The sequence below is a fragment of the Siphateles boraxobius genome, unplaced genomic scaffold, assembly GCF_051911475.1.
Source record: "Siphateles boraxobius isolate OS27281-9 unplaced genomic scaffold, OSU_SipBor_1 130, whole genome shotgun sequence".
Classification (NCBI taxonomy): Eukaryota; Metazoa; Chordata; class Actinopteri; order Cypriniformes; family Leuciscidae; genus Siphateles; species Siphateles boraxobius.
The window spans coordinates 44,506,677-44,525,257 of record NW_027508734.1 but is presented as its reverse complement, the minus strand read 5'-3'; the positions used below and the strand labels follow the sequence as shown (position 1 = coordinate 44,525,257).

Sequence of the window (18,581 nt, the reverse complement as noted above, 5' to 3'; positions counted from 1 at the left end):
GTACATAAACAATACTAAAAGAATACTTTGGCGCTGAATATAGCAGCCTCGGTAACACCTTATTACCAAAGCAAATTCATTATATGTGCACAACACTACTTGGCAATAAAATTGATTCTGATTCTGATTCTAAAATAACACTTAAGCTGTGTCTCATTTCGAAAGAGGTCACATTTGTTGGTCACATACAGTACGTCATAAAAGATGCCTTGTTTCAGAACAGTAGCCATTATAAAATTGGCTGTTATTCCTAGTGAAGTGTAAATTTTGATTTTGGAATGTGTTGGTCAGTTTACTGAAATGAAGCAGTCTCAATGACGTATGCGGCCTACATGTTACCTCCGGAGCCTTTGAAATGAAACGCAGCTTGTTACTTTACATAGCTACATGCCACGGCTGTATTACCTAGCAGACACTTTTCATCAACTTATAGGTTTATGATTTTGGACATGTGTGTTTTAGCGCGGCTGGTTATGTTTGCATCTGGTGTATCAGTACATGTCTGTACTATATGTGTGTCTACTTGTTTTTTCTTTGATTCTTTCCAGTGTACTTTACCTGAACCATGTCTATTTTTTCTCTCTTCCTCCTTTTTCTTTCTCTTCCTTTTTTCTCAGTTCCTCTTTTGCTTCTGTCTTTTGTTTACCCCATTCCCTTTCCTTGACCTCTATTGCTGATACTTCCCACTTCAACTTTCAGTCAAATCATGTTCTCTTTTTCATTCAATAACAAGATCTTGCAGTTCAAATTGTAATTGTATTAGTCTGATGATAATTTAATTATGTCTCTTTTTGCACAGACACTTTTGCCAGTAAGGTTGCTGCCATCCAAGACCAGTATGCTGACGCCTCCATTGGTAATGTGACGGGCAGCAACGCTGTCAATGTTTTCTTGGGCATCGGTGTGGCGTGGACCATTGCTGCTGTATACTGGCGTACCAAAGGCAAACCTTTCCTCGTGGAGCCGGGCTCTCTGGCCTTCTCCGTCACACTCTTCACTGCGATGGCTGTGTTGGCTGTCAGTGTGCTGTTGTATCGCCGGCGCCCCTCAGTGGCTGGAGGAGAGCTCGGCGGTCCACGGACTTGCAAGATATTCACATCCTTGCTTTTCATTTGCCTCTGGCTGATCTATATCCTGTTGGCCTCACTGGAAACATACTGCCACATCCCTGGATTCTGAGGCAGCAAGGCCTCATATTATTTAAGCTTTGAGAGGAATATGAAAAAAGCCACTGAAGGAGCATTTTTGTTTTGTATTTATTCGATATTTATCTTAAAAACTTTTATTAAGTCTGATAAGTCAGTTTTTGTAATTTTCCATTTTCTTCCTTAAAGAGATAGTTCACCCAAAAAAAGAAAGTAATCATTCACATCTTCCCATATAAAAAGTGATTTGTTTTAAGGCAAATTTTAAGAAATGTACTTTTAGTGAGCGATATGAAGGCAAGTAAATGATGACAGGTTTTTTTTCCTTCCATCTTTTGGATAAACTATCCCTTTCAATTAGATTGAATGCAGTATCTTATACATCATTCCTTGTCCCCTTGCCTTACACCTGTATCTGTCTCTCAGTGCTGTCTTACATTTTTCCAAACCTGTAACCAAATGACTTTCTTTTTTTTCTTTTTTTTACTCCCGTTTGAGCCAATCCGAGTTTTCGGTTACTAAATGAAGTGGTTTACTTTTTTGCTCTCTTTTTATATGTTATGTGTCAGTATTACTCTCATGTAACTAATGATAATATTTTAAAAGACATTTAAATGAACAGAGTGATCAAACAGGAACTTTGAGTTATTAAGAGTACACTAAACAAACTGAATGGACTTACTATATCTTGTGTAAGAAGAAAAGCATATTTCGGGACTTAATAAGAATCGGACATAGGGTCTGAAAAGCATGTCGAGTTCATAACTAATCATATATCATGAATGAAGGCTGACATTATTGGGAAGTCAAATTGCAAAAAGGAATGAAACTGAAGAAAAGTGTCGACAATGGACTGGAAAAATCCCAAAGAGGACGGAAGAGCAATTGGAAAATAATGACAGTGACGGTGCTGAATATCATTCAAAATAATTCTAATTTAAACATGTATATAGTGTATGTGTGTGTGTGTGTGAGAGAGAGAGAGTGAGAGAGAGAGTGTGTGTGTGTGTGTGTGAGAGAGAGAGAGACAGAGAGAGAGAGAGAGAGAGAGAGAGAGAGAGAGAGAGCACCCAACCAAGAATAAACAGCTCATCTGATGTTCTCTTGAAATAACAAACCACGTAATTGATGTAATTAGCTGTCTGTATCTATCTGTATTTGTCGTGTCCCATGATGGTTACGCTCCTTTACATCAAATGTTCCATAGGAAATACTAGCCAGTTGACATGATGTAATATTTGACATGGTGACAAATGCTCTTACTGACTGTATACCACACTGTATCCCTTAGTTCACCCAAAAATGACAATTCTGAGCATTTACTCACCCTCATGTCATTCCAAACCCATATGACCCGTGGAACATAAAAGGAGAAGTTTAGCAGAATGTTCATGCTGCTCTTTTCTATACAACATAAGCTGACATTGACCACCCTTACATAAAAGATAACTATTTAAAACGTAAATATAGTCGATATAGTAAGTATACTGAAATCAATGTACTTATAAGTATACTACTTCACAAAATTAACCCATGTTTTAGTTTATAAAGTCTACAATTAAGTGTAGTAAACTTTGAGTGCACAACTAGTTCACATCTAAATAAATAAAAAATTATTGCAACTATACTACAAGTGTCCTACAAGCGTCCTCACTAGCTATACATTTCTAGCCCACTTTTTAGTTTATGAAAGTGCACTTTAAAGTATATTCTGAGTAAACTGCTAATTTTAAAGAAATGTAATACTGCAAGTATACATGTTTTCTTCAATTTAACATCATGATTAGGTAAACTTAAGTTCTACATAATTTATTTTTAGTTAAAAATAGTATACTGATAGCACACTTGAATATACTTTTTTTTATTAGGACATATGCTGTCATGCTCCAAAAAAAAAGCTACAACTCACCATAAAAGCACTGCAAAAGTAGTCCATAAGAGTAAATACAAATGAAACCATATGGTGAAAGGGAACATTTTCAGTCTGTTCTTTACACAAAGCTATAGTGTGTCTTCAGAATATAGCACACAAGTCACACTGACTACTTTTATAGTGCTTTTTTTATGATTTCTGGATTAAAAATAAAGGTTTAGAATGAAATGAGGGTGCATGAAAAAAAGAATACACTAAATTGCTTTTATTTATCAGATTTGGTTGTATTATGTCTGCCACAGTGCATTTGCAGTTGTTACTGTTTCAGTGTTCACTGTCTGTCTATCTGTTTCTGACTGCTGTGTAATTATTCTTTTTACATTATACATTTAAGGAGATGGTGGGAGGCTCTGGCATGCTGAATGATGGAGAGCACAGAAAAAGAATGAATGAGAGATTTAGCTGTAGCGTAGAAATTTAGCTCTCACAAGTAGCTTCTATCCTAGTACAGTATTCGGAGTGAGAGAAAGTGCACACAGAGTATTTTTAGTAGTATCTTGTTGCTAGGCGACCCGCCCAGAGAGTCATTGTCTTGTCTGGGCCCAGTGACGAGTCCGTGTGTGTGGGTGTGGGTGTGGGTGTTTCTGTACATGTGTAAGACCCACTTATTTAAGTGTATTTATGGCTTAAATCAGTGAATAAACCAATTTAACTTCTTATAGTTTAACCTAAGTTTAGTGGGGGTTTCAACTGAACTAAAAAGATTTAGCTTTTTATTATGTCGTTAGCGAAAAGATAATCATTGAGATCAGTTATGATCGTGTAATTGACTTGACAGAATTGATGATCATTAACGATCAGGCCAGCCCATGCTGTCACAAAGATCAACTATCATCAGTAATGAATCCCACATCAGACTGACATACAGCAGAAGAGTGTGCACATAATCGCTTTATAGGATCACCGTTTCTCTCTCTCTCTGTCAGGTTACTCTTGTAGCAATTGAAGCGCAATCCCAAATGTCACACTGAAAAGCAGCCATCGTAATTGGATTAAGCAGCCTGGCCAGAGAGAGAGAGAACGATAAAGAGAGAGATGGGGAATGTAAACACTTCCCCCGACTACACAATCACACATAGGCCTACCTGATGAAATTGTATGTAAAGATTATTGTGTGTTTATAGCATTCCAACACTGCTCGAAGAAGATTATGTATTTGTGTTGTGTCTGCTGGCCTCTTAATCAGTTTTGTGATCCAGTCATTTCAGTGCATGTTTAAGTGTCTACACGTGCGAAACAAACTACTGACACACTATGATGTTTGACCCTTAAAAACGTAGGAATGTCATTACATTGAATAGGCTACAATATCAAACTGTGACAAGTGCATACAAATGATGCTAGAGATTTTGGAACATGTTCATGTTCCATAAACATTTTGAACAGTATCAAGTTCAGTATCAGTAGGCCTATATCATCTTATTGGGAATAATTAATTCATGCATGTTTCTTTTTTTTTTAAAAATGTTGACATTGTTCAGCACGCATTCATCTGCCTTTGTCTAATCATCAACTGATGAATAGAACCATGTTCTCGTCTGACATTTTTCTTTTTTGATAAAACGTTTCATTCAGATGTGTCACAATAGGCTACAGAAAAAAAGATATGCCGCTATTTCCGTTACATCGCCACTTCTGATATTTGTTAGCTAATGCAATGACATTCATACATTTCCAAATGTGCCCTATGGGTTCAAAAAAAATTTGTGGGGAAGCTGTAAAAAAACGAAAGCCACAAATCAAAGATAAGCAGACAAGCGTGTGGTTCCTGTTGCTAACCCATCCTGTTGACTGCCTTTCTGTTACAGGAAAAAGAAACCAGGCAATGCTGAAATGTATATTTTGACTTTTAATTCCTTGGATTTGTTTTGTGATTGGACTAATGTGCATAGTGCTGGTGCAGCTTTGACTTTGGTGTGTACAAAAGATACACTAACAGAAGAGGTTAATATGATAAACTAACAGTTCATTTGAAGTGCCCTGAAGAAGTAGTCACCATGTCATCCTGTATCATTGTGTGTGTTGCCCTTGGCTGGACTCTGTTCTGTGTAGTCTGGTCCTTGTGTGAAGCATCTCTCTGATCTTTCTGTTCATTAGTCTTGATTTTTACCTTTGATTGATTTCATTGTTCATTTCTCAGTCTTTGTTTCGCATAATGAGTGAATCACCAAGTGCTTTTCTTTTCCATTTATATAGCAGATTTTAGTTGGATTCTTCCCAGTTTAAATTATCTTCAAGTCTCTTGATTTGATGCATGAAAACATCCGCTTGCCCTTATTAAATGTTTTCGAAATTGTTGTCCTAAAATCTTTTTTAAAAATGTCTTTTATTAAAAAATCTACACTACATAACAAATCACTTATTAAATGGATGATATTTGTGCAGAAAACTTTTTTGTGCAGAAAGTTATTCCCTTCAGACAAAGAACATTCTCAGCGACCAATATGAGTCATTGAATCATTCACTTAAACATTTTGTTTGTTTAATACTGAACTAATAATGTATGAACTAAATGCCCATACTGTGTGTTGGTGAGGGAAAATATACTAAGTAGGCGAACTGGAAATAATTGATTTGATACTCACACCTCACACTCAGGCCCTGTTTACACCTGGTATTAGATGTATTTTAGTCGATGGGATCACAAGTGAACGACTCTAAATACAGGCGTAAACAGGGTCTAAAATGTTTTGAGCTTATCCACTTTCAACCACTTCCAGATGTAGTCGAAAACGACCAGATTGCTTTCGTAGTGCAGACGCTCACATGGTCGAATGTATTTAAACAGCCACAAAAGACCGCCTACTCTTCACCTATTGACTTAACACGTACCGTTAAACTTCAAATAATAGCACGGGCTTTTATTTTCCCAAATCATCGAACTGCACCGGCTTGTATTTGAGACAGGCGTCTATATGAGACAGGCCTTTATAATTTAGTGTTGAGATGTTGTTCATTGAGATGTTGTTCCTAGAGTCTCTAATAATCTCCAAATGCTCCACGTGAAACTGCCGTCTTCCGACCTTTTACTAATTGATTTTGATTAACCCATAAGAACCCGGACCAATCTCCCTTTATAGGAAATTTATGGGGCATATAAAACAGACTAAATGGACCACTTAAAACATGTTTCTGCTGTTGTTTTTTTAAATACAACCACTCCTTGTCAAAGATCTGTAATGTTACATGTATGTCATATTGGGCGTTTATGATAATTTTTTTATGTTACATATATGTCACATTGGGCTTTTATTTCTCATTTGGAAAAAAAAAGGGCTTTATTATTGCTGTTCATTGAATTTTTTGGACATTTGAGTATAAAGTGTTTTAATCCTACAATATATGGTGTAAAAACATCTGAGTGCTGCCCTCTTTAGGTTGAACGGTGGCTACTGCAGTTGAATTTACCTATTAGAAGTTGTGGTGCCCTGTGATGTAAGCAGCCACCAGCTCACCACGCCCTTGCCTACAGAGAGATGTGTTTCAGGTGCACGCCCCCCCTCCGCTGGCCTCTGCCCACTTTTACAGCATTTTTCAAAAATTGCCAGTGGGCGGAGTCAGGCTCTGACCAGGGGTTTAGTTACCCTTTAACAATGTCATTAATTTGACTTTTTTGTTTGTTTACATATGTTAAAATATGCTTTGAATTGAGCAGCAGAATATATATAACACTAAAATAATTGAATAAGCAAAATTATTTGAGCAGGTCATTACCATTTTTCTTAATGTGACACATACGTCACATCAAAATTCCACCTACTGATTTAAGGTTAAAAGCCCGATGTGACACATTATGTCACCACAACATTTTCAAAACTTGTTTTATATCAATTTGTACAAGACATGTTTTAAAATCAGGTCAAGTGTAATCTAGGATATGTTATTAAAACATTAGAATTGTTGCATGGGTTGAAACATACCTTTAATAACAAAAACAAGTGTTTTTAAAAATTGCTGACACTGCAACATGTGCACACCAGACAGGCCACCATTTTGGAAATGTTACCATGGCAACAAAAATGCACACATTGTCACATGACTGAACCTGGGTGTTCCTTAAATGTCCCTTAGGGACTTCCTGGGTTGAAAGTGAGGTATAATGCTTTAAAAAAACTTTTCAAATGATCACCAGTGACACCCACGTCACATCGGGTTCTTATGGGTTAATATGCGCGAGGGAGAGAGAGCAAGACAGCGCTCGTGTTGTTTGAAGACGTGAGAGTGCGCGCGCGCGGCCGGTGTTCTGACGATCTGTCCTACCTTGTCAGACACCGGGGCGCTCTCTCTCTCTCTGCTAGTTTGCGCTCTGTTAAGCGCAGCAGTCATTCTATTACATCACTCACCGATCAAAAAAGGCTTTAGCGGGACACAAATTTGCTTTAAGGCATTTAAGAGACAGGCGTCTATTTGGGACTCTGCTTTTATTTGAAGTTTTACAGTAAATATTATATGAGAAGCGCGCTAGCCAGACAGGATTTAAACTTTGTTTGCTGAAGACCCAAGTTTGGTTAAAAGACAAACAACTTGCCAAGCACAATGTTCTCTCACCATTCCTGACTTCTAACAACACCTAAAACACCAGGTGTTAATGGGTATTTGTCTCCCTCATCTACTTGTGACCCGATTGACCAAAACGCATCTTAATACTAGTTGTAAACAGGACCTCAATATCAAAATTAATTATGCTGCTATAGTCTGAATATCAACACTATCCGCTTGTGGACTGATGAATGCTGTTTCTCGGGGCCAAGCCTTTACTCCATTTCAAGTGAGAATACGGAGCAATTTATGAGCGCTATTTATTTATAGCACATCTTTCTTTTAAAAAATCACGTAGTCAGTCTACAGTTTCTGAGCTCATTGTGTCCCAGACACTAATATTTGATTAATGATTCAGAAAAAAATGAATCACTGTCTGGCCAACGTTATAGCTTTCAGTAGGCTATAGAGATGATTGGAGGATCGTAATTTTTCAGTAGTATTGCAGCACACCATGAGTGTTTATTAATAGTCTACTGTTTGTTATTTGCTTGTCAATTGCTGATTAAGTGTAAACGATGACGGATGACGTCAGACTTTACAAGCAGAGACAGTCGAATAACAAACATGGTAACTTCCAGAACAACAGCACGATTGTTCACATGATATTGCTTAGATGAACTTGTTCAGTTGAGTTCTAGAAAAGCAAATTGGATGCATGAGGAGCTACAAGTGAGCTGGAAGAGTGGGATGTTCATATTCTTCTGTAAACTGAGTTGATGGATGTCAGGCATGACATTCGGGCGGCAGCTCTACGCTCTGACTCTCTCTCATGGACCTGTCCACTGGAAAGAAAGAAACGACAGAATGAAGGCAAAAAGAATGAGGCGGAAGCAGATGCTCACTGGGGAATAAAACTGAAAAAGGGAGAGAGGAGAGAAGCTTTGTGCTCGAAATACAAAGGCAGGAGATAAGAAAAGAGAAAGAACGTAATGAGTTCAGAAAAATGAATGAGTGGGAAATTACTTGGAAATAAAGACTGACTGGCTGCTGAGGCCATTGAGAGACTGTGAAAGAACTTGAATGTGCAGTTTATGCCTCAGAAATGGAGTGAATTGGATTGTTCAGTGCATTGTTACATATAGTGGGGTTCAAAAGCCTGAGACCACAACTGGGGTTTAAAATCTAATTTAAAAGAGTAAGGATTTTGAAACATTAAAAAAGAATTATGGCGAAACTAATTTCCAATTCTGTTCTAAGCAAATAAGCATATCTGTTAACTCCTTTGTACAAACGGTCAGATGTCCTTGCTTCCATTAAACCACAAGATGCTCTTTGGATCATTCTCAAATTATGTATTTTTGTCCAGTTTCACAGACAAGGGTTAAAGGTACAATATGTAAGTTTTTACCAGAGGTCGCGGTTTCAAAACAATAACAAAGGCGAAGCTTGATGACGCTATGAAGGAGAGTGGAACAATGGGAGATGTAGTTTTCACCATCCAGAGATATATGGAATTCACAAATCATGTTCACAGATGAGGTAATAAATTAGTTTTTGTATTACCTTTACATTTGATCACTCTAGTTTATATCATTCATGAATTAGCTGCAAGAATGTACAAATGTAATGCTATGATTGTGACTATTTGTCAAATGATTTGTTCAGTTTTGTTGCGTTCCATTCTACTGTAAGTGGACTGCGAAGTGGACTTCACAGGGAATTCGCCAATTTTAAGTGATATTCCAATCCGAAGGGAACGAACATGTTCAGTTCGAAAGGCACTGCAAGCGGCGTAGGGAATAAGGGAACATCAAAACATCACTTCACATGAAGTGGAGAGCGAAAATCAACCAACTGTCATTGTGCATCGCGTCACCAGTCTGAACTAACCATAGAGCAGAGCCGTTGGAAGAGATTTTAAATTTAATTTTCTAACGGCTCTTAGTTTACGTATGCATTGAGTATTCATAAATATTGTTATTATTATACAAACTAGAGTATTTATGAACGGTTGGGGTGATTAATGTATCTTTAGGCCTATTATATGATTTTAAATTAGAAAGGAAAGTAAATTACAAAATTGTATTCAGTTACATCATAATCTGCTTGACCCTGTTGTTGCCTTTCTTTGATGACATTGCAGGGCATTCCAAATGAGTGATTATTGTCAGCGAAGTCCACTTCAACTGATGTACCGTGTTCAGGGAGTAGGGAGCAGTGAACACTGCGTAGGGACCCTGTCAAATGGAACGCACCTTATATATATCTTTGGTTTCTACAAGTGGAAACCAATGATAGCGCGGATATTACGTCATGGATAGGCGACAATGACAAGGTACGAGCCATTATGTAAAACTGGAATTTACAAATCCTTGGGAACTTTTGGAATAATGTAAGTAGCCTTTACAACTGCATGAAATATTATCACCCTGTGCAAGTGGTTTTTGAGCTTGAGCTGTCTTAACTGAAAGAAACTTGCTCTGACATATCTTAAAATATGACAATATGCAATTCATATACATTTTTCAGTTCTCTCACATTGTTGAGCTGATAATATAATTTGTAATGAATATTGTTGTATTTAATAAGAAAAAAAAGCGAAATAAAAGCATTTGCACTGGTGGTCTCCCACTGTGTAGAAGATTGACACGCTTGTGTCAATGTATTTGCTTTATTCTAATGTCTGATTTTTTCTGTTTTTATTATTTTTTATCTATGGCATGACTTTTTATTTTTTGGGGAAAAAATTCTTTCACCCAATTTTTTGGGAGCTTGGGGGTCCCTGAAAATATATCCATCATAAAATGTGAGATGGTAAAATGGAATGGTGGAAGCAAATAGTTTACAATAATGATACATTTATTTCTGAATGCTGACAGTACAATGTAGTTTGTACGCATTATGTGTACTGTTAATGAAGAACAGAGATAAAGTTTGCCAGAAAACACTACACTTTAGTCAGTTTTGAGCTGATAGGCATGAGTGCCCAAACTACATTTACCATCATTCTCTGTGGCAGTATAACAACAACAACAACAACAACAACAACACAACATAAATGACACATACAATGCACATTCTTTGAGTTTTCCTAATTTGTAAAAACAAACTTCCCAGGAGAACATGAATGCACCTTATGGTCCTAACCCTATGATATTGCCTGAACAAAAGTGGTCTAACTGCACAGTGTTGCCCTGAGGCAACGAACAAAAAAACACAGTTTTAGTATATGAATAAAAATAAAATAAATATTTAAACAATCAAACATACTTCTTTGCATGAATACATAACAAAACGTTTGTTTTATATTCATTACATGCATATATTTTTTAATATAAAGTTATTTTAACTTAAACATGTTAAAAGATAAATTATATTTATCTTACTAATTGGTCCCCATACAAAAGGTCACACCCACTTTAGCCCCTCATTTAATTGAACAGACATATCAGGTGATATTATATATTTCAAAAAAATATTATATAAAACAAATTAAAGGGGCGTTGTGAGGTCCAAAAAGGTAGTTTTTTGCCAACACCATGCCATAGATGGCTAATAACCTTCATAGCATCAACTAACAAGTATCTAAATAATCCAAGTAAATTGATATCCTAATATTTAATGAGATTGCGGAGGATTGTGTTTTTCAGTAACTTGAATATTTGATGTGAAGCTGCAATCCGAAATGGAGTTCCAGCCAGCATTTTTGCAACATCACTGTCCCGTCACAAAAACAAGCCTTGCAAAGCAATCCCAGCTGTAAAGGGAAACAGGCTTTTTTTTTTTTTTTTTACTGTCGCAATCTTCAAATGAAGAAGACAGGAGAAGCTTTTGTACTTAGAAGCTGTTGAAAGGTCTTAGAAATTGCATTCAGCTCTGAGGCGCTTTCTTAAGCATCACAGTTATTGTACATGTTTTTTTTTTAAGTTTTCTAAAAAGGTGACAAATCCCCTCTTCCATCTCAAACTCTGTGGTAAACTCTATAAACTAGACAAAAACGGGTCAGGGTTTATTCTAAAAATCATGTTTCACAAATGCCTTTCAATAGAAACCATCAGTAGACAACTGAGAAAGTATTAACTCTTCAAAGCAATGCCATATGACAATAGACTATTTTAAGCAAACTGTACAGCAAAGCTGAATGATAATATTGTTCCCTGAAGGTAAAAACATATGAGTCTTATCAGTGCTGGTCAGAATTATTTCCCCACTTGGTAAATATGATCAAAGACGGCAGTAAAAAATAAATGTGCATTGCATATCCTTTCATATGTTATTAAAATCTAACCTTTCATTGAAGTAAAATAATTGAAAGTGGGGGGAAAATCACATTATGGTATAAATGTTTTTCTCCAAGACACATTGGGAACAATTATTTGCCCCCTTTTATTAAATACTTTCCCCAAGATAACAGCTCTGAGTCTTCTCCTATAATGCCTGATGAGTTTGGAGAACACCTGACAAGAGATCAGAGACCATTCCTCCATACAGAATCTCTCCAGATCCTTCAGATTCCCAGATCCATGTTGGCGCTTCTTCTCTTCTCTTCAGCCCGCTCATTTTCTATAGGGTTCAGGTCAGGGAGTGGGATGGCCATTGCAGATGCTTGGTTTTGTGCTCAGTGACCCATTCTTGTTTTGATTTTGATGTTTGTTTCTGGATCACTGTCCTGTTGGAAGATCCAAACATGGCCTGTTATAAGATTTCTAGCACAGGCTGTCATAGTTCATAAATATTACTAAACTAAATTTTCGAATGCTTTGTTCTCCACACTCATTTTTAGCAAAGAAAAATAACTAATTTTGCATAACGGAGGATGTCTCGCACACCTTCATCATGTCACGTGATGTCACAATCCTTCACACAAGATCAAAACCATTTCACAATCTGAAAACTCGTTCTCATCTTATAAAAGTAGAACTGAAAAAGGGAGGCAACAAGCAAGACATGTTTGACAATGTTCTGCATTTATTGAATGTACAGTTATATTATTTATCGAGGCAATAAAAATTACATCCAGAGTAATAATTTTCCCTTTAAACAAGGCAGACCAGTACATTATCTACATACAGTGTTAACAAAAGAGCATTTCAGTAGAAGCTGAGAAAGAGACGGATGCAGAGAGAGAGACGAACTATGAGATATGTACTTGGTTAAAGCTGTAAGTGAGGCCGAGCAGAAGTTAGCCCTTGGTTAAGCAGGTTTTGTCCCTTAAAGTCTGACGACAGTCCTCACAGATTTCAGTACACAAAGTATCCCTCAGTTTGGGCCCACAAGTGTGATGGACCAGCCTGGCTCATCCCCTGAGGAAATCGGATTATAGACTGAAATTAGCATGCTAATGTCTGCTTTGAAAACACAAACTGTATACCAACAAAGAACTCAATTTACAGGACACGATTTGCAAAGCATTTTCAAAATAAAAGGTGCTAAAATTAAAATAACAATAATAAAAAACAGAAGAACAACCTGAATTTTGTCCCATTTTAAGACACTAAAAAGTGGGGTTCTAAATCCCATGAAAAAAAAAAGGAATTTTGTGGTTTTTAAATGATAAAATAGTGCCATTCAACCATTACTAAACATAAGAAAACCATAACACGATATAACACAGGCACCATGCAGAATCATTCCACTGAAAGGAAAATGACAATCAAAGTGTCTACAATTTAAAAATAATAAAATTACAGGCCATAAAGTATTTAGGTGCTTCTCATTAAACGCTTGTACCTCATTTTAACCAAAAAATTTAATAAAATGACAGATGGATAGTAAATGACAGCTGAATAGAGCTTGGGACAACTGTAGAATGTGCGCGTGTTGTTGGGACACTAGATCAGCCTAATACAAGCAAAAAGACAGACTTCACCCAAGACTTCTCCTCTAGTCAGTAGTAGAATTAATTTACCTCTAAAATGGAATGAATTATATGTAGATCGATATAAACTCATGTGGTTTCGACTGAAATACACACATTCATATTTCCTGGTAGTATGTACATCACTAATGTCCCTCTCCAAAGATAATGAGACATGGAGAGAGGAAATGTTTACATGCAAGTACCATTTATCCCTGCTTATACGGGTTATAAAGCGATTGACTTAACACGAGAACACATTAAATGGGCCGAGTCATAATGCATAAAACCCTCAACGAACAAACCCTCGCTTATAGTGAAAGATGGTTTTGTCTCACTTTAGCCCTTTTGCATTCTGGCCTTCTAAACTCTACTGTGCAGTGTCCATTCTCACAGCCAGCACTGACCTCACACACACAAACTTTGTAAATTACTCTAGGAAAGAGAAGAAACGTAACGTGCATGTTGCATATTACGTTACTCACTCAGCGAATGTTAGTCATAAGTGCTGTAATCATTGTCTTTCTCAAAGTGCTTTGATCGAGATCATAAACCACACTTCCATGCTCTGGTATTATAGTGTGAATGATGCACGCTAACACTGAATGCTTGTACAGTACGTCAACTCAAACTGTCTTAATTTTGAGCCTCGGAGCCCTGAGAGACACAAAGAGAGTGAAAGGAAGGAGGGGAAGAAACGCAACTGGACACAGAACCAGAAAACCGACCCAATTTATAAGAGGAGGATGACAGCAGACCAGATTACTATACGAGAACGCAAAATCCAAGCGTCATGCATTCTAATGGATTACAAAAAAAAACCCTGGATTGCAGGGCTAAGCTGTAACAGTCTTGCTTCAATCTCACATTAAAAATCCTCATATGCTGTTTTTTGTTGCACATTATGCAACATGTTATGCCTCTGAATAGACCTTAATAAAGCCAGACCATGAGATGGGATCCGAAGTGGAACCGCACCCAAGCCGTGACGGAATTCATCTGCGGTTGGACAAAAAATACAAGGGGGTGGCCCATGAACTTTCCTGGACATCACTGGATTTCAGACAGTGTCGGATGTGGGATCACTGCCAATTACAAAGAGTCGGGATTAGATTAAGCCAACCGACGGAGAGGAGGTACGGGAGAGCGAGCGAGTGGGATTAAGTTACACGATTTTAGAAATAATTATCTGGGTGAAAGAGTTCAAGCAAAGTACTGTATATGTAGATGTGAGGCACTTAAACATTTAAGTGTCTCTGGACACAAACAAACACCATACACCCAGAAAAAAAGCAAAAATTGTAGCTTTAGAGTTACAACTGCTGTGTTAAATGGACAACACACCATATTTAACCCTAAAAGATTCACTGTAATACTTTAACTGTACATATTACTACGCTAAGGTACTAATATACACATTTTAGGGATAGATACGGAGCAAAGTTGTCCAGTTGTGACAAGTGACTGTTCCCTTATTGGTATAATTTTAGGAGATTTTTTTCCGACAGTGAATTTAAAACCCGATAAACAAAAAATGTTTCGGCTGGAGTGGAGAAATGAAATGAATGAAATTGTGTTTTTCGGGGGTGGGTAAAGCAATAGTCCATCTGTGCATTATTATGTAAACACGTACCACCAGATTAAGCAATAGCCTAAAGTTAGCATCACAGCCTCAGATTTCTTTACTGTCAAATTTACACTGCCACCTTCAGGACGACCAGTGGAACTACATGTAAAGCTGCAAAGTGCAAAATATACAACAGAAATGGAGAAGCCCGTCCCTCTGGTTTCCACAGGTGTCTGACGTACAGGCATTAGTATGTACGAGAGCCCACGTCATTAGAGCTGGATAAAATCCACAATCCATTAAAACAGAACTTTGGTTTAAAAAAAAAATTAAAATATGTCAGATTTGATTCAGACAGACAGTGGCAAAATATATGCAGTTTTAAAAACAAAAACAACAACAAAAATCCTCAAAGAAATTCATAAAATGTTTTAGTAATACTATGTCTATTCTTTAAATCCACTGCGGACAGAAATGGATTGGAGAGAGTGATGGGAAAAACAAATAAAACAAATTGTAGTATCACTAGTACACTCCTGTAGTATCCGTCTCTGACTTGACGGGAGTGTTTGAGGTTGAGGAGGATTCCAGCAGTGAGATATTGCCGATGTTGCTCCCCCAGCTGTGGTTTGGGGAGGTGTAAGGGGGCGTACTGCAGTTGGAGGATGGGCCAGAGCTGAAGCTGTCATTAGCCTGACCTATCAGGGTTTCTTTACGAGAACCTTTGCTCTCGAGCTCCAGCAGGAAGTGAGACACCTCCTCTGGCAACTGCTTCCGCTCCGTCTCGCACTCGCGTGTCAGACAGGCCTGGTTCTGCAAAGACATGAGGATTTAAGAGTGCCATTCCACACAAAAAATATCCTAGCTCATTAACATTATTATGAGATAACAAAAGGTTGGGTGATGTGACCAGCTAGGGTTGGGTGATATGACCAAGGTTTAATCACAATAAGCAATTTATCACAATATAGTTATTTTTTTACTGGGGAAAAAAAGGTTGTTACGATATCAGAGTTTTAGATAAAACTTACATTTCACAGTTCTCTGCAGAAATTAAAATAATCAAATCAAATAATAATCAAATAAAACACTGAATGAATTATATATATATTCTTATTAAAGCAACGAAATTTACTTAGTCAAGATCAGTGAGTGACTTTCTCTTTTAATTGATCAAACTAAAGACACTGACAGCAGCATATACAGTGATGTGAATAAGTTAGGACACCCATGCTAAAGTTGCCTAAAATGAGGAATAAAAAAATCATCTTTTAGAAATTGATCTTAATGCCTTAATTAAAAAAATTAGGAAAAATCCAACCTTTAAGGACACCAATTTTCTTTGTGAATGAATAATGTATCATAAATAAATAAATTTTCTTCCTTAAAATATAGGGTGCATAAGTCAGGACACCCCTATGTTAAATTCCCATAGAGTCAGGCAGATTTTTATTTTTAAAGGCCAGTTATATTTACAAAAAAGATTCATTTCATGGATCCAGGATAATATGCATCCTGATAAAGTTCCCTTGGCCTTTGGAATTAAAATAGACCCACATCATCACATACCCTTCACCATACCTAGACATTGCACTTTGAAAGGCAAAGGGGGAGGTGTTGCTGTAATTTTTAGTAATATTTTCAAAACCACTAAAAAATCTAGTTTAAAATATATTTCTTTTGAAGTGTTGGTGCTTAATGTAAAAATATATAATGTAAACGATAAATCAAGTTTGAGAATTCTGCTGGCAACTGTCTACAGGCCACCAGGGCACCATACAGATTTTATCAAAGAATTTGCTGACTTTCTATCAGAATTAGTATTGACTGCAGAAAGTCCTAATTGTTGGTGATTTTAATATACATGTAGATAATGGAAAAGATGCAATGGGATTGGTATTTAAAGACATTCTTAACTCTATTGGAGTTAGACAACACGTGTCAGGACCTACTCATTGTCGTAATCATACTCTAGATCTAATATTATCACATGGAATCAATGTTGATGCTGTTGAAATTCTGCAGCAGAGCGACGACATCTCAGATCATTATTTAGTCTCATGTAAATTGCATTTAGCCAAGGCTGCAAAGCCAACTCCGTGTTACAAGTATGTTAGACCTATCACTTGTGCCACTAAAAATTGCTTTTATCAATAATCTTCCTAATCAGTTTCATCGTCCCAGCACTTTAGATACAGTTGCTCCGTTGCGCTTAAAGAAGATTAAAAGAAAATAGTCCAACACCGTGGTACAACGATCACACCCGGGCCCTTAAGAGAGCAGCCAGAAAAATGGAGCGCAACTGGAAGAAAACAAAACTAGAGATATTTCTGATTTCATGGAAGGAGAGCTCGATTGCTTACAGACAGTCTTTAAAAGCTGCTAGATCTGCTTATTTTTCAACCCTATTAAAATAAAATAAACATAATCCAAGGTATTTATTTGAAAAAGTGGCTACACTAACGAAAAAGAAAGCTTCAAGCCCAGAAGTTTCCAAGAAACACAGCAGTAATGACTTTATGAACTTCTTCACTTATTAGATTGATAATATTAGGGACAAAATTATAACTATGCAACCGTCTACTACAGCATCACATCAGGGAGTGCATTATAGTCTCCCCGAGGTAAAATTTGATTAATTTGTTGCCATAGGAGAGGAAGAATTTTGCAAACTCGTTAATTCATCTAAATCGACAACATGTATGTTAGACCCTATACCGACTAAACTACTGAAAGAGATGCTTCCAGAAGTCATAGATCCTCTATTTAACATCATTAATTCATCTTTGTCTCTAGGATACGTACCAAAAACCTTTAAGCTGGCTATGATTAAACCGCTTGTTAAAAAAACGCAACTTGATCCTACAGAATTAGTCAATTACAGGCCGATTTCAAATCTACCTTTTCTGTCAAAGATACTAGAAAAGGCAGTATCCTCACAACTGTGTTCCTTTCTTAAAAGAAATGGTATCTGCGAGGATTTCCAGTCAGGATTTAGACCGCACCATAGTACTGAGACAGCTCTCAGAGTCACAAATGATTTGCTCTTATCATCCGATCCTGGTTGTATCTCTCTATTAGTGTTACTTGATCTTAGTGCTGCATTTGACACCATTGACCACAACATTCTCTTAAATAGACTAGAAAACTATGTTGGCATTAGTGGAATTGCATTAGCATGGTTTAAATCATATTTATCTGACCGCTATCAGTTTGTAGCAGTAAATGAAGAGATGTCTTATCGATCACAAGTTCAGTATAGCGTACCACAAGGCTCAGTTCTAGGACCGCTGCTGTTCACTCTTTACATGCTACCTTTAGGAGATATCATTAGGAAACATGGAATTAGCTTTCACTGTTATGCTGATGATACTCAGCTCTATATTTCTTCCAAACCTAACGAAACTCACCAATTCACAAAATTATCGGAATGCATAGTTGATATCAAAAATTGGATGACTAGTAATTTCCTACTACTAAATTCTGAAAAAACAGAGATTCTAATTATTGGACAAAAAACTTCCACACGTAATAACCTAGAATACCGTCTAACACTTGATGGCTGCTCTGTTAAGTCTTCGTCGTCAGTTAGGAACC

The 18,581-nt window shown here is 37.0% G+C and overlaps 2 protein-coding genes across 3 annotated transcripts in view; one reads left to right on the top strand and one right to left on the bottom strand.

Annotated features, from left to right (window-relative positions):
• Positions 1-5,467, top strand: part of slc8a4b (solute carrier family 8 member 4b) — a 115,627-nt gene extending 110,160 nt beyond the window's left edge. Inside the window, exon 10 of the mRNA XM_077229578.1 lies at positions 800-5,467. Coding sequence (XP_077085693.1) covers positions 800-1,179 — 380 coding nt within the window. The 3' untranslated portion in view covers positions 1,180-5,467. The remainder of the gene's footprint in view (positions 1-799) is intronic.
• A 7,041-nt stretch (positions 5,468-12,508) lies between these two features.
• plcb3 (phospholipase C, beta 3 (phosphatidylinositol-specific)) overlaps positions 12,509-18,581 on the bottom strand; it is a 74,434-nt gene continuing 68,361 nt past the window's right edge. For both annotated transcript variants that reach the window (XM_077229576.1, XM_077229577.1), the window contains exon 34: positions 12,509-15,797. In XM_077229576.1, coding sequence (XP_077085691.1) covers positions 15,510-15,797 — 288 coding nt within the window. In that variant the 3' untranslated portion in view covers positions 12,509-15,509. The remainder of the gene's footprint in view (positions 15,798-18,581) is intronic.